Here is a 16,649-nt window from a genome sequence, read left to right as displayed (position 1 = left end):
TTGGCCTTGCAACGGCATGCGGGGTAATGGCATGCGATACAACGTCGCATAACCCTTGCTATGACGAGTACAATTTTATCAGGGCAAGCTATTATAGGGCCAACTTGCCAGTTCTGGTGAGAGCTTGATCTGGCAAAGAACAGGTGTACAGCTCATTCATAGTGAACAAGCAATAAAAATGCCTTAAATCTTGTTTTTACTTGTCTCATTTGCTGTGCGTTCAAAGACAGAGGTCAAATGTCAGCTTATGTCTTCTTACAAATTGATACATATTTTATCCTGTAGATTGCGGATAACTTCTCTTGCTCTGACTGCAAAGTTAGAGGATTTTGTAAAGCGAACTGGCTGATAATCGTGCCGAGTACAGATAGGGTGAAATCAAAGGCTATAAGATGTCAGTGTTTTTTCTAAACACAACATTTAAATAGATTGTAAATGAACAGTACACATATTTCAAAATGTCAGAAGTGAGAAAAGCACTTTTTTGTAATTCAGAAGTGTGTGGGAAACAAAGGTTTTAATAGGATCAAAACAAATCGCAACATCTTACTTGGGAATGTGTAAATGATAAATATTTGCTGAAACCCAATATTCACACATTAGCGTTTGTACACTATATATTTTTATCAGTAAGTGGGAAAGTGTGTGGCCATTTCCATGGAAAATGTGCGGTCTGTAAATGACAGTGCGCTACCTCATCATGCTTCAGTAATATATTAATTAGAAGTGAGAGTTTTTAAACATGAACTGAGAAACATTCCTATCCCGCCCTGATAACAATGCTATTCTAAGAGACAAGTCAGGAGTCACGTGTACCCTATATATGGGCTAGCTTCCCATTAAACATAGAGGAAAAGTTTGGTCTAATAAGTCAAACTAGAGTTTTTGGTACTGCAGACATGCTGAACTCACATATTTGAACTCACACCTTCTCGCACACATACCTTGTAACAATCGTAAGGTTAGTGAACTCTGTATTCATCTTAACAAGTCACTCACGACAATTCCTACCCCAACATCTACCATGTGTACATCCTCATTTGATATTCAGACTAGATTAGTCACTGCTCTCTGTCTTTCATTTGAGATAATGAAGAAAAAGTCAACTCAGTGAAATAAAATATTTGCCTAGGATCACACAATGTGAGATCAGTTTATGAGTCAAGCACATTACAGTTAGGTCGAGTTCGTTATTCAAGTCACTAGTTCTGCAGGTCTGGCAACATTTTTATAATTTTTGGAGGCCTGGTGTGTACTCTTTGTCAAACCCCATGATAGGCAGGTGGTGAAGGGAATCGGAGCAGGTATTATCCAATTAGCATGACAACCATTTTCTCAAGGTTCGGCTAGTGCTTTGGAATGTGAGGGCGTTAAACAATGGTAGGAGTATCATATAAGAACGTGGCTTATTTGAAAAAACATGAGGTCCATATCACTTTATTACAGGAGACTCATTTGCCCCCTGGGTCATTATGTAATTTGGATGTTGATAGGGAGAACACATTTCTCCTCATGTGATACGTGTTTGTTCCCTGGGAAAGGTTGTCCCTTTCTTGTATGTTAGGGCATAATCGGATGTGGACCAGTGATTGCTGTGTGATACACATTTGATGTTAACTAATACATATGGCCCTAATATCGATGACATCAAGTCTATGAGAAAGAATTTTCAGCTTGTACGAGGATAGATTCATGTGCTTTTGTCTTGGGAGGGGGATTTCAACGCAATACTTAATACCTCGCTAGAAAATTAATAGCTACTACACAGTCTATATCTTTTGAAGCTAACAAATTATGTAAAAATTCGGCTATTTGAAAAGAACCCAGAGGCATTTAAGAGACTGGGAATATAAATGTGTTTTTCCATGAATTGCAACATCTTGAACAGATTACTGAGAAGTTGCTTGCACTCGTCAGTGGAGAGTGTTATTTTGCCTCCCATGATGTAGATTACTGCCCAGTAGCATTGAGAGAGTAAGGTAACTACCAGAAATGGGCACAAAAATAGGTGCTTTCAATTGGACGCCCTGTTGGACACATTTTTAGGGTACAGGCAGTTATTCAAATGAGTGTGTGACCTTGGAGGGTTTATGGCATATAGAAGGGGGATAGGCATATCCAAGCACACTAGAGTATTCTACATTGTATCTTGATTGGCTTATGAGACTAGAAAATGACCTCCGATAACTGGAAAACAGGTACCATATGAATCACAAAAGCACATGGTTGGAGATGAAACAAGTAAAGTGAACAGATTTCCATGATAAAGCCCAGCAAGAGGATATGTTTCTCAACAAATATGCCATGGCTAGAAGATATGGGAAGGGTTAGGGATTTGGCAGAATGCTGACAAAGCAGATCGAGCCCTACTTGGCTAATGGGAAGGTGGAGGAGCTAGAGGAAAGAGAAGTGCAGACTTGCAGAGATACTCCTGACATTCCTGTGGCCTTCGTGGAATACTATTAGTAACATTTACTCTTCTAAGGCAGTCTACTCGGAGTCTAATATTCATGCCTTCCTAGGCAAGGTAGCATTGGTCTGGCTGGAACAGCAAGAAAAGGAAGCAGAGGCTCATCCAACATTGCAGAAAGCATTTGATACTATGAAGTCCATGCCTAATGGCAAGGCACATGGAAGCAATGGACAGAAAACAAAATTCTACAAGGCATATTGTGGAGCATGCCGAAACATACATGGGCGATCTAAATGTAACCTCTGACACTGAAGTGGCAATTTTCAATGGTTTCATCGAGCCCAGGTAAACTGGTGTCAGAATGCCTACCTTATGAGCCACTTCCCTTAGCACACATACATACAAAAATATTGGCAAAGACTTGCAATGAGATTACTCCAATACATGATGGTCCTGGTTCTGCTGAAGAATCTCTGGTCGCTCAATGGTCCATAACCTTCACACAATTTTAGCCTTGATTTACCCAATGACCCTGAGCCTGTGATGGCCTTCCTGGACGCAAAAAAGGCATTGGACTCTCTCAAGTGAACATTGGACTCTCTCGAGTGAATATTATATTCCTGGTGCTCCAGAAGGTTGGCTTAGGTGAACAGCTTGCACAGTAGATAACCTTGTCAGTTAGCGAGTGCCTGTCGCCCAGCTTTGTATTCACTATTGGCACTGGCCAGGACTGCCCCTTGTTTTCAGTATTATTTATTATCTCCCTAGAACCTCTAGCATGTATCTTCCGGAAGTATTGCTCACACGGAGGAGTCTTCTTTGGGAAATGGAAGATTCTGATATCTCTGAATGCAGACTACATTCTGTTAAATACCACAAATGGGGCACACATTTAAGACCCAATTATTCAAACAATAATTGGATTACAAGGTCTTTTGGAACTCCAACTGGAGTAAATCAAGTGGACCCACACAACAGCAAAGTTTGAATGATAATTCCATTTACAGAGGCAAGAAACATCAGTGAGTTATTTAAGTGTAAAGATCCACTGGTAAGCTGAAGATGTCTTCAGAGAAAATTATGAGCCTGCAAAATATATATATATTTTATTCAGGTTATGCTAGGAGGTTAGCCTGCCCTCCCCTTTTTTAGTGCAAGGCACACTGTTCTTAACATACTGTCAAAGTTATTATAACTCATTAGTAATATTCTGAGAACACTGCCTATAGCCTTTTCGAGTACCCTAACATTGCTGATGACGTGGCTGGTTTGGGCAGTTAGACAACCACAACGTTGATGGCAGGTATTGTCACTGCCATATCATGAGGAGGCTATACAGTACCTGCATTTGATTTTTATTTCAATGCTGCCCAGGGACATTCTGTATATGACTGGTATCAACTGACACCACTTCTCCTTCAGTTTGAAGTAGTGAGGGTAACTGTATCACCATGCACCTTTAATATTGTCATGGCAAGCCGGGCACCGGAGCCTTCCAAACACGGCACAGCATAGCGCAGCAACGGCACCTGGGACTAAAATACAGTAGTCACTTGACGTTAGATTAATGAACAACCTGCCTCTTCCACCAACAACAAATCCTAAGGCGTGACTAATTTACAAGATAACAGCTGGATCTTATAAAATATATATACCCAAGAGGAGAGAATTTCTGTCACCATTTTGATTCAAAACACTATGGGACATTACCTTATTTGATATTTTCTGTATTTCTGGATTTGTGGCACCTTGCAGCACTGCTACCTGGCACACCGGTCAGGGTTCCATAGTCAGGACTTTATCACAAATGATCATCAGGCTAATCCGAGCACATAGTATCACATAGATGTAAGGGGATTTTGGACATCATGGCAGTGGGTATCATGCTGGCCAAGCAGCATTGAGATGTTGATCAGGAGTGTCCACTGAAGGATAAGCAATGGCAGATTTGCTGCATACAAACTAGAGATATTTCATTAAATAGTAAGCATGCCCTTCTCTGGTAAATGTTTTGCACAGGGTTTTACTAAACTACAATGAAGCCTAAATCTTTTGTGCTGGAAGTGGAAACTATCTGCATATGATGCTGTTTTCCAGATGCAGATTTCCTTCCGTTTGCCGGGAATTGCCCTATGATAACAGCATACTAGTGAATGGATATAAGGAAAAAATGTTGGCTTGTCATGTACAAGATTATCTGGACAGTAATGGGTTGCTGAATGTTTAGTAATCTAGATTTAATACAGTAAATGGGACAACATTACTTAACTGAATGTAAAAAACAACAACATCAGATTGTATATCAACACCAACTACTGCTGCTTTCCTTTTTGAACCTCTTTGCAGCCCTAGACAAGGTCTTCCTAAATAGGCTGACGAAAATCGTTTAAATGCAAGGGGAAGAAAAGGCCTAGTTCTTTATGGCCAACCAATGAACTGCAGCTTGGCCCTTATATTTCTCCACTGCCCTTCTTCTGGCTTGTGGGGTACGTTTAAAAACTGAAATTGCAACAACATCCATTATAAATAAGGCATCAGTAACTGTATTCATCAGAGGACTCTTTACAAATCTTAGGAGTCATGATCAGATATGGACATATCATTATATTTTGTATAAGCCAGTATCATCTGTTAATATGTTAATGATCACATAACTTCGAAATGAACTGATTGTGTACGATTGTCAATAAGACACAGGAGGCCTTGTACTGTAAAGCATTCTACAAGCTGCTTCAACATGTTATTTAGTCTCAGTACACATGTTTTTATGCCCACTATCCCTGTAAATTGTGAACTTTATATTTAAGATAGTATACGTCCAAAAGAGCACAAGCCCAGTGATCTTACAAGGCTGATTTGCTTTGAGTTGCTAGCAAATGGCGTATTTTATTGACACTAAAAGCCCCATACTTCTTTAGACGGCGATGAGCCATGTAAGCTCACCTTTAACTTTCATTTTAAGCACCAGGATTTTTCAGTCTCATCCATTTTGCAGAACGTAAGATCCTGTAAGGTAAGATTTTAGCATGAATACTTTAGAAAAGCGCATTTGCTTTGAGTTGCTAGCAAATGGCGTATTTTATTGACACTAAAAGCCCCATACTTCTTTAGACGGCGATGAGCCATGTAAGCTCACCTTTAACTTTCATTTTAAGCACCAGGATTTTTCAGTCTCATCCATTTTGCAGAACGTAAGATCCTGTAAGGTAAGATTTTAGCATGAATACTTTAGAAAAGCGCTCCTAGACCACTAGTCGATCCTGTAAGGATGTTGCGATGTAGGTTTGCTCACAAAATGTATGAACTGAGCAAATCTTGTCATAGCCAAATAGTGGTTACTTATGCTTCAATGGGCAAACAACTTTAGTCTTGTGTTTCCAGTCATCAGATCAGGTAGGCGTGAAAATCTAAACAGCATAAGCCTGCTATTTTTTATAAAAAAGGGATTCCTTGACATATTTCTGTAGAGAGATTAAAACTAGTGTTAGCACAGTATACATTTCAGCTAAACTTGGTTTGGATAGAACGTGTGTTACTGTTGAGTCTAATAACTGTGTTTTTATCAAAAGCTGCTAAAAGGCTTACTTGAAGGTTTGAAGGCTTACTTTGAACATTTGAAAAAATATAGATTAGACCGTTTCAGTTGCTTTTATACATCATTATTACAAAGAAAACATTCTTCTGGTCACAGATCGTTTACACTGCACCCATCATCTGATATAACAAGGAACGGACATTCATGAAACTGTTATCTCCTTCCAAAATACTATAATATAATGAATTAATTAGAATTTCCCCCACCTAATAACAAATAATCAAGCAACGTTCTTGTACCATGGTTGATCATTTGATAGCCAAAAAATGTTTGACAGCTAAACATTCCAGCTACAGAAGACCAACTAGACACTGATTCAGGTCAAGAATGCTTGTAGTACTAATGCAAGAAAATCTTCCCCGAGAGAGGAGTTTACATCAAAGTAGGACTTCTGTATTAGACATCATATTGATCACAACTGCATCAAGATGCTCGTGTTACGTTAGCCACATTTTATATGTAATTATGGGGAAGATTTAATAAATTACGATCTATTATTAAACTCAAAACAAATGGACCAACGGAGCAGAAGATACTCTAAGAACTAACATACAAAATTATATTTGCCTAGTTGTACATCTGTCACAATAATAAGAGCTCAATCTAAACTTGGAGGTTTGAGCTGTCCTTCTTGTATAACCAGCATACATGTGAAGAGGCAAAAATATTATTCTAATTTTATGGAGTAGAGCATTCACCTTAGTCGTTGCTTCAAGCCTCTCTGAAATTTACAAGTTAAACAAGTGATTTGCAAGAACAGAACCGGTTTTAACCTGCAGTGGTTTAAGATAAACCTCACCCAACACCATTTAATGCCAACGCATACCTCAGACTATGTACTGGTGTACAGTAACGTGATTATTGCAAATAGTTAAGAGTTTAAAGCACCGGGATCATATCAAAGAAGTTTCTAATTTGTGGGATCACATTCAAGAAGCCTGTAATTCATGGGATCTGCTCAGTAGCCCTATTTATGTGTTGGGAGTACATTTCAGCTTCATCCCAACAAAGCATTGCCCTGGACATTCGAGAAGATCAAGTTAGCTGAAGAAAAGTCAGGCCGCATTAGCATTACCGTGGTCTTCTCTCACCATTTCCTGTCACGTGGAAAGTAGCTTTGCAATCACATTTTTATTGATGTATATCAAAATGGCAAAAGTGGTAAGCTAAACACAGTGATTCCAATCAACGCACCCAAATGGTAACAGGCAAGAGGGCTTCTACCCCTAGGCTACATAATCATTGTTTTACCCCCAGGTGCCCACCTTATCTGTGAACACTACTCTTACTCTACTCACGATCATAGTGGTTTCCCTGCAACAACTGCTGAAGTTCCCACATTGCCTACTGACTGTTCGAAGGTTTAATGTGTCCCTATCACTTTTCCACCTCCAGCCATCTTCCACAGCTAAACCTGTTCTTGTAATGATTAAATACAATTAAGAGTACATGTATCCAGGGATTTTCAGAAAATACATTTAGGGTGATCACTAATGCAAATTATATATTTAATTTAAAGAGTGCGTCAAGATGAGCTTGCTAAACAGTCGTCCTCCTTTTGTTCATTGTGGCAGTCTTTGGGTTACAAAATCCTGTGGTTTCTTTTTCTCAGGCCCGAGATGCTCAAAAGGCTTGGCAGACATCTTCTGCCTGGTTTTCCATCTTCAAGAGGAAAAGCAGCACACAGTGAACTGTAGAGACATTCAAAGAGGGTTTCTTTGATTTTTTTTAGGTTCGCTTGCCAGTTCTTTGAAGACCATGATTTTCTTTGTATCATTTCTTGTGGCATCAGAAATTTCCTCCCTATTTTTTACATAAGAACAAAAAATAAAGAGGAACCTGTTCAATCCTATCACAAAAAGGAAAGTTTGTGAGCGTGACTAAGCCTGCAGACAAGATGGTTGCAAAGCTCCGTCGCAGCTCTGGCCATGCAGTCAGAATGAGTGCTACTGCCGTTCTAGAGTGGTACGGTGGAGAACAGGGTGCCAGCGACTTGGGGGGTGGCGCGCACGAGAGCTGTTTAAAGCTTAGTAACAACACGCCTTAATTGGTGCCTGCACATGCGGGAGAAGCCCCGGAGGCCTGACAATGACCGGGAAGTTCAATGAGCCTGAGGCTTCCCGCTGCCTGCCCACTGTGGCAGGGCACACACTACTCCCCTCTGGCGCAGTTCTCTCCCCTCCTTGAACACTTGACCCTAATTTCCAAAGACCTGCCTGCAACGCCCGCTGCAGAACTAGGAGGTGGAGGTCATTGCTGCCCTCGAAGCTAGTACATCCACGTGAGTAGAGTTGATTGAGCGGTTACCTGCCAACCTGTGCCCACCCCTGAACCAGCATCCACAAGAGTGAATGCGGAGTGTGACACCAGATAAACTTGGACCCATGCAGCCCCTTGGGCTTGGAGACGGGCCCACAACAGTAGTACTTACACTGCAGTACGATTAAGGGGGCCAATGACATTCGTGTTATGGGGTCCCATGATGCAGTCACATCGCCGAACATCATGATGTGAGCTGAAGCCAAGTAACAATGATGTAGCTCTCACCGTGGGTTCTTGTTGGAGGGGTGATTCCCCAAGAACTTAGTTTCATATGCCCTATAACAATGGACTGGGTGCATCCTGCGGGTGTTTATGACACTAATCGACCCAAGAGTCGGGAACTTCATTTCTCGCTAGCTGTGCTGGTAAAAATTAGCAAATGGCAAATAATAAACAGCATAGCTTGAACTGTTTGACTGTGCAGCTTACTTTTTGGTACTGAGTCATGGCAGCTGAGGCGGAAGCATCCCCTTTGCTGCAGAAGAGATATCGAGCACAAAAACAGCTAGACATAAAGTCTGAAGGTCGCACAATTTTGTCATCTATAATTTGATTGCAAATGTTGCAGTGATATTATGAATGGTGCCATACAGGATGTCATGAGTGATGTAACATACGGGGTAATAGCAGTACATGGCGAGGGTGCGAGTTAGGGCATGAGATATAGCTACTTGAGAGAACTATAGCTGGTCAATTTCAGTAGCTTTGTACGTTTAAAACAACATGTTTAAACTGACATCTTCACCTAACTAGAACGTCACTTTAGCATTTGCCTTTTTTGTGAATTTCTAGGGTTTTTTAAACAAAGTGATATTTTATTAACATACGTAAAGCCAACCACCTACCAGGCAAGGTCTTTGAGCATGTGCGGCGGAGGGTAGGCTACAGGGCCTGGATTCAACCCCCGTGTGCAGCCAATCTCTCACCATGCCCGGCTTTTAGCTGTGTGCAGTGGGGGGTTGCTTGCATGGCCTGGTCTGCAGCCAGGCACTGCGGCAAACCTCCTCCCAAAGACAGCCAACCCCTCACAGTGCATGGCCTTTGGTCGTGCAAGGCAGGGGTTTGGCCTTAGGCCAACCCCCCTACAGGCACCAAATCCCTGAGCATGGCATTTAAAAAAAAAAAACAAATTTACTTTATTTTCCATTTTCATAGTATAATACATTCAATCCTAGTTACTCACTACATACATCAACTTGTGACTGCCTTTTGTAGATTAATACAAGAGCATCAAAAGCAAAAAAACGTATACTGTTATCCTTTTACATTTACAAACCAGTGTCACATTTATCTAGGCCCGCAATGTTTGAAAAAACATACTCCTACAAAAGTCCCTCACTCAGACCTACCCAAGGCGTAAAAATTGCACCGTCCACCTAATACAAAGTAACATAATTTAATAACAATTACATGCAACATCTTCACATTACTTGATATACCTTACCTCACCCCAGTGGGGACAATACCGTCTGGCTGTTGTGAAGCCGGAGAGGTGTTTAGTTTTTCCAAGTAGGCCTTGAAGGGCCCCATATATTTTTGGGGAAAGACGCTATTGGCTGGGTTTCTGCATATAGATCACTATTTGTGCTACAGTAGGCCAGACTCTGGAGCCAGGTTTTTAATGTAGGTGCAGTTTTGCAGCCCCACTTAACCGCTAAGCAGAAACGCCATTGCAGTAAATTTGCGGACACCTTTGGAAAGTCAAGCACGCATCACAGGAGGGCGGATTCAGGGGTAGGCGTGACCTCCATCCCTATCATGCTAGCAAGTTCTTTGCAAACGGAACGCCAATATGACCTGATCGATCTTAACGCAGTACCAAACTAGATGTGGGGCTCCACATGGTGATTTCGCACATTTCAGACAGGAGTGTGGCCTATCTGGGTCTATACTGTGAATTATTTCTGGAGACATATAAGCCCTTCGCATGAATTTAAAATGCAGTAACCTATGACGACTGTTTAAGGAGATTTCTTTGGTTTGCGCGCAGCTAAATTCCCAATGTGGGTCTACTATTGGGTGCCCCAGATCTTGCTCCCAAGCCTCCCGAATCCTATTGTCATTGTTGGGAACTATGGCCATGCAGTCTCGGTACATTTTAGAAACTATCCGTGCACTGTCAGGATCGGTGATCACAGTAGTCAGTGGGCTAAAGCCGGCAGGCTCCAATGGGGATTCAGCAATGGTGGCTCTGAGTGCAGAGGGAGCCCGATTCAGAATGAAATAGTCCATGAATGTGGCCTCGCTGACTCTGTTCTACTGAGCATGTCATGGGGTTGGCCAGAGGGCCTGGCCCCTGAGCAGCAAACTCTACACCACTGCAACACCAAAATATTAAAAAAATATCCTACTGGCTTTCTCAAGGTGTGAGCATAACAATATATATTAAGCAGACCTCTCATCTTCAAAAATCACCAATAATTGTAATCAAACGTATATTTAATACTTCACACAATGCAATGTTAATTCATATTAATTACTTAATTTTAATAAGGTTTTATTAAAACATCTCAAACTCTTTCTTTTTACATAATTTTTATTACTTTTTTGGGGGGGAATAATAAATAATAAGCAAATAGACAGAAACACTATTAAAAAAAAAAACATAACAGGTCTGAGTCTTTTAACATTTTTCAGCCCAAAAATGCAATCATAAAAACAACCACAGGAGATCCTTGTGCCGTTTTTTATACATCTCCAGAACACAAATGCATCCACAGAAGCATCCCCTAAAGAACACTGCACTCCCAGCAGTAAAGCGAACGTCCCAGCCTGGGCAGAATTTAAAAAAACATATGGTAAGCTCTCCTGGGGTTATGAATTCAATGACCCAGGAGACTTACAGTTTTTTTCATAATGTTGCTGGGGGCTGCAGAACTCCCTGCAGCCCCCAGCAACATTAAAAAGTGAGGTAATGCCACGCCTCTTCAAGGGGCATCACCAAAAATAAACAAGCATTTGCAATAAAATCGGTCTCACCTTTGGGACCTTATTTGTATTTAGCTATGCAGCACATTTGCCTGGGTGCTGAAACATCTACTGTTCTTTAACATGGAGGGAAAGTAAGCACCAAACTGCGTGACACGTCAGGTATGGCAACACATGGAGAGAAATATTGCCTTTCAGCGGGAAATGGTATAGTCCAAAGCTCTGTTTTTAATAAAAAATCAGGGCCTTCGGTGGTCATATCACTGAAAATACAAGATTTGAAAAAAATATTATTGTCTACGGGTGCTCGTGGAACACAATTTCTATGGCTGGAACCTAGAGAATGCTAAAATGATTCTGGTATTTTACAGACCTCTGCTGGTCATTTTGTACCAAGAAAGTTAAATGGAGGCAATTGCCAGAAAAATTTAAAAGGAAAGTCCCTAAGCAGAAAGTAATTCTGGTGTTTTACTGACCTCTGCTGGTCGTTTTTTATCAAGACAGTTAAATAGAGGCAGTTCAACAGAAAAATAGTCCCTAAGCGGAAGCAGACCAGTCCTAGGGCGGATCTCTAGAGCCCACAGAGTACATACACATATAAGTATATAATAAGTATGTACTAAAGTATATACAAGAGGTCTCGAATGCTCAACCTAAAAATATGTATTATGGGGCACTTCTTGATAATAAATGAGCGCTTGTGGCTGGTTATTTATTATTCACTTTTTTGTGGGGGGGTTTTCCTGGTTGTCCCGGTCCCACCTGGGACACCCAGTATTTTGTTGGTGTTTTTTTCGTAGAGGGCCGCCGTGGGAGCCCCATGGCCCCCACGACCCAGTCAGCTCCCTTCAAGTGGGTCCATTTAACAGGGCTGCTCAGGAGCCAGCAATTGTTTTATATTAACGGTTGCTCAGAACTACAGAACGCAGCAAGACAACTTCCATAAAGCTACAAGCCCATATCTCTCTCTGCCTTATAAGTTTTTCACTGGCTCATTATCACCAGAAGCTCTACTTTAAAGATCCATTGCATTACAAAGACCGCCACAAACAGTAGGGGCTCTGTATTTCTACAAGTAAAGCTCGAGATGCTCTCAGAAAACAGCACTTCAAGCCAGACTGGTTCTTAGGTAATCATACCAACCACTCACAGGAATGATGGGTACAAGCTGAAAAAAAATAAGAAACTCCCTTCCAATAATGATAAAATCAATTAACAATCACCCGGAATTCAAATGGACAAAAAGACCTTGCTCTTCCCTATCCAAAGCCACGAAAATATTAACAGACCAGACCTAAATATTATCACCCAATAAGGATAGGAACAATTATTCCCCAATACAGGCGAGTTATACAACACCCATGATTCTACATAAATATCACCATTAATCCCTAAAGGTATTGGAAAAGGTGGCAAATAATTTATCAACCTCAGACTCCTATCAAGTGCCACTCAAGGAGCAATGGCCAGACATGGCTGAAATCATATTCAGTGGAACTGACAGTGGCTGAGCTTATGGGATAATACGTGCCCTTGTGGCTTACAATATGTAGGGATGACAATGCGAACAGCAAAACCAGAATAATTGAACATAGGAGTAACATTCGCTGTCAAAGAGTAGCCACCAGACTATACAGACACTACACAGAAGCACAACATTCTCCAGATTCAATACACTGGATTATTCTGGAATCCCACCCACAGATTTCCAAATCTTCCTTGTTCAGGATTGAACAGAGATGGGTTCATAGACTGTCGGCCCACACAAAAGGACTTAATGACGCTATCCCATGGGGGTCACTTCTGCTTATCATTATCTTTAGGGGCAACTATCAAACCCTTGTCTCCATGTATGCCACCTAGACGGAGATTCTCCCTTGTCATCTGATCCAGGTCTTTAACCAACTCGACCACCCCTTCTGTTTTACATACACCGCTACCTTATGGCTGCTCAACTAGGAGTATTGTTTTCATTGATGCCGCCATTAGCGTTAGGTTTTATCGATCGTTACTACTGGTGATCACACCCTTGCATTACCGCCGCTTTTGACAGTAAATTATTTTGACTGGAGTATTACACTTCAGTACCTCGGCTTGTATTCTGTGCACCCATGACATTGTATTCTACGTTGGTGCATAATATGATCTCATTCCACTCCAAGATGGCCGCGGTATCCCCCGTCCCTTCACTCTGAACCCTTCGCGCCTCTAGGCATGCGCGCCACTCCCGGCAAACCCCGCCCATGGCCGGACGAGCCTGGACTACATCTGCCCTCCACCCCAGGTGCCAGTTACCATCCCGGTTCCTGGCGGCAGGGTAGGTCGAAGGCTCAGCGTTACCTAAACGCGGGTGAGTACTGACTCCATTCCCTACCTTTAGCGGGATTTGACCCGGTCGCTTCATGAGCAAGTGCGACTTTGGCACTTCTCGGGGTTGTCCGGTGCCGCCTCCTCCCTCCCGGCTCCGTTACCATCAGACACGTGACCCAGTGCGCATCCCGCACTGTCTCTCGGCTGCCGGTTTCATTGCTCGCATTACTACGGGGGGAGCGCGGACGCCCTGAGTTGGTTCCCTTGTTACGCAGCTTGAGGCGTTTTTATCACGTAAACCAGCATTGTTTAACACACTGCTCCAGTATACCTTTACATTATACTTTTTCCTTGTTTATTACTTGGTTTAGGACACAATCGGAGTCCGTTTTTACATAACCGCCAGGACTGTTGCTGGCATTTATCAGCAATAGACTAGGTGAGTCGATCAACCCGTCGCTTTCTCCAGCCCTCAGCCTTACCATGAAGTTTTTATTACTACGTTCTTATCATTGTTTTCCTCACTCCTAACCATCCTTATTGTTTGCACTACCATTGGCATGATAAGGTGATAGGACGCTTTTAGAGATTACACACGGTACAATCAAGTACCCACGCCTAGATCAATTCAACAATGATTGTGTTACCACCGTACTGCACTCTGGTCTTGTGTCCATTTTTAAGGGTAACTGTGCTATGAATTGAACATTAATGAAATTGTGTCCTAAACTCATTCACCTTTACTTTTCAGGTCACGGACCTGTGAACATGGTATGTAGAGTTCACTTAACCACGCAGTGTAGATAGATTGTTCTTTCTTGATCCTGAAGAAGTGCCCGGATCCCCCTGACCATAGAGGCATGAAACATGTTAATCTTGAGAGTAGAGCTACATTACTAGACACCTTACAGCTAGTACTTTGCCACTCTCCACCCCCCTTTTAATCAGGCAGTTTACCTTATGAATAAAATAATGGCTAGGACAGACGGACAGACTGACCTGTTTTAATCCACTTCCACTCACATCTACAATACCAGGCCCCTCACCCCCACTGCACCAACCGGCAGGAACAAAAGATCCCCGCCAAAGAGCCCTGGTTCGGGAGCCCGTCAGGGATTGCAGCGCCGCCCTGACGAGGGGCAAGCTCATATGATGAAGCATGACACCTAGCTTGCTGGGTGTGTGTGAGCTCTAGTTCCACCAAGGGGAACCCCCCACCCCTGTAATACCTCCCTTCACTTTTCATGAATCTGAGGAACATTGTACCTTGTTTGCATACATGAGCTTATGGGATGTCATGAATGGTACTCCACAACAAGCATAAGGATCCACTATTAAGGAACAGCGATAAACAAAAAAAAATTGTACCATAGCATTCAGGCTAAAATTTGTGATTAGCACCTTTTCACTGTTCCTTACATGACCGAAATGCACAAGCACCTACGAGACCACTAGGCTTCACCATAAACTATTTCAGTGAAACAGCAGGAGGAATATCCGAGCACTTATTCTAAACCAGATATAATGCATGATGTTCTCATGGCATTTTATAACAACCTTACTACTCAAAGAACAAAAAAGACATGTAACATCCATGTACATTGAATTACTCTAAAAACTGTATGATGAATTGTTTCCAATTTCCGTTTCAAACTGTGTAATAATCAACATGACAAACTGTAATTTCTTATCAAAGTCTATAATGCAGTCAGCATATCACAGAGCAGCATGCTGCCACTGCAGAATGTGTTCCCGTGCCAACGTAGGGGTAGTAAACGCTGTATAAAAAGCACACAGTACTAATCTTTGCACAATGGTGAGATACTCTCCACCGATTTGTGTTACGTACTTTTATAATTGAATTTCAAACTATGTAAAAGTGTTCAGTCCTTGGTAACGACATGTTTATTCATAATGTCAGATATCTTATATCAAATAAAAATGAACTGAAACCACTTGATCGGCTCTTCGTCTGAAATTGCTGACTTACACACCCCTAACCACACAAACATACACAGTATTCGGTGTTTCCTTCCTACAAAAACAGTTACCAGCTGGAAAGGAATTCTGCAACTAGACCTTGTCGAGACAAAGTTTTAGCTGCATTGAAATGAATGTCAAAAAATCAGTGGAGAAGAAAATATAATGGAATCAACACACACCGTCAAATATTCATAAAAAGAGTAAATGTGCATCTGAGATGTTTAAGATCATGAGCCATATGCGATGAACAGGATGTATTAGCAGCCAACTGAAACTGTCACCTAAAATGTATACCAGGAACCTTTCCCATGCGCACAACGAAAGGTCTGTCTCTCCCCCTTTAAACCATGAACTGGCTGCCTCTTCTCCGGATTTCACACAAAAAATGATCTGTAACTCTCCCAATTCATAAGCTCTTGTTGTATGAAACAAACCAGCTCTTGTTGTATGAAACAAACCATTCTCAGCATCTAGGTAATAAGAATTTTTCTTACCTACAGCCCCCCCGCAGGTCTTAATCCTGAAATCCTCCAAAGTCTTTGGATATGCATCGAACTGCTTTAGCCTGTGCAGTTTGTCCATGACCATTATCAGCCTCAGAAATGCACTCACTTCCTGGACTGAACAGCCAACTACGCTACCCTCAAGCGCACGCGCAACGCATGCAGCCAATCCTCGTGCACCTTACACACCTCAGACACTATACCTCTCGTGTGCCTTGTTAATTGGGGATTCACGGTCTGGCCGCAAACCGTGTAACTTGAGAAATGATAACCACCCTACTTGCTCCTCCCTCTAGACGAAGGCTACATCCACACCCAACATGGCCTCTGTGTGACTTGAGCGATTCACGCATGAGCGGTACTGCCAAGTGAATATAAACAATACGGTTAACTGTTGCGACGGAGGCTAACGTCCTTATATTAAACAGTCGGGAAAAAACATAAGCAAAGTTCTAGTGTGTTCTTAAAAATATATTTCACACTAGACACGTTTGCGATGTTTTAAAATATGCACGGTAACATCGAGAATGTCACGTTCGTCTCCAAAATACCGTCTCCGCATGCCTCACGATTTCGATAAGAACTACAATCTGAT

The 16,649-nt window shown here is 41.9% G+C and overlaps 1 protein-coding gene across 1 annotated transcript in view; it reads right to left on the bottom strand.

Moving 5' to 3' along the window:
• The window catches only part of ERGIC3 (ERGIC and golgi 3), a 352,380-nt gene extending 336,128 nt beyond the window's left edge, over positions 1–16,252 (bottom strand). Inside the window, exon 1 of the mRNA XM_085619066.1 lies at positions 16,046–16,252. Coding sequence (XP_085475192.1) covers positions 16,046–16,139 — 94 coding nt within the window. The 5' untranslated portion in view covers positions 16,140–16,252. The remainder of the gene's footprint in view (positions 1–16,045) is intronic.
• Between the last annotated feature and the right edge of the window lie 397 nt (positions 16,253–16,649).

This window comes from Triturus cristatus, chromosome 7 (assembly GCF_964204655.1).
Source record: "Triturus cristatus chromosome 7, aTriCri1.1, whole genome shotgun sequence".
Taxonomy (NCBI): domain Eukaryota; kingdom Metazoa; phylum Chordata; class Amphibia; order Caudata; family Salamandridae; genus Triturus; species Triturus cristatus.
Note: the sequence above shows the minus strand (reverse complement) of the source record. Positions and strands in the feature narration are given on the sequence as shown.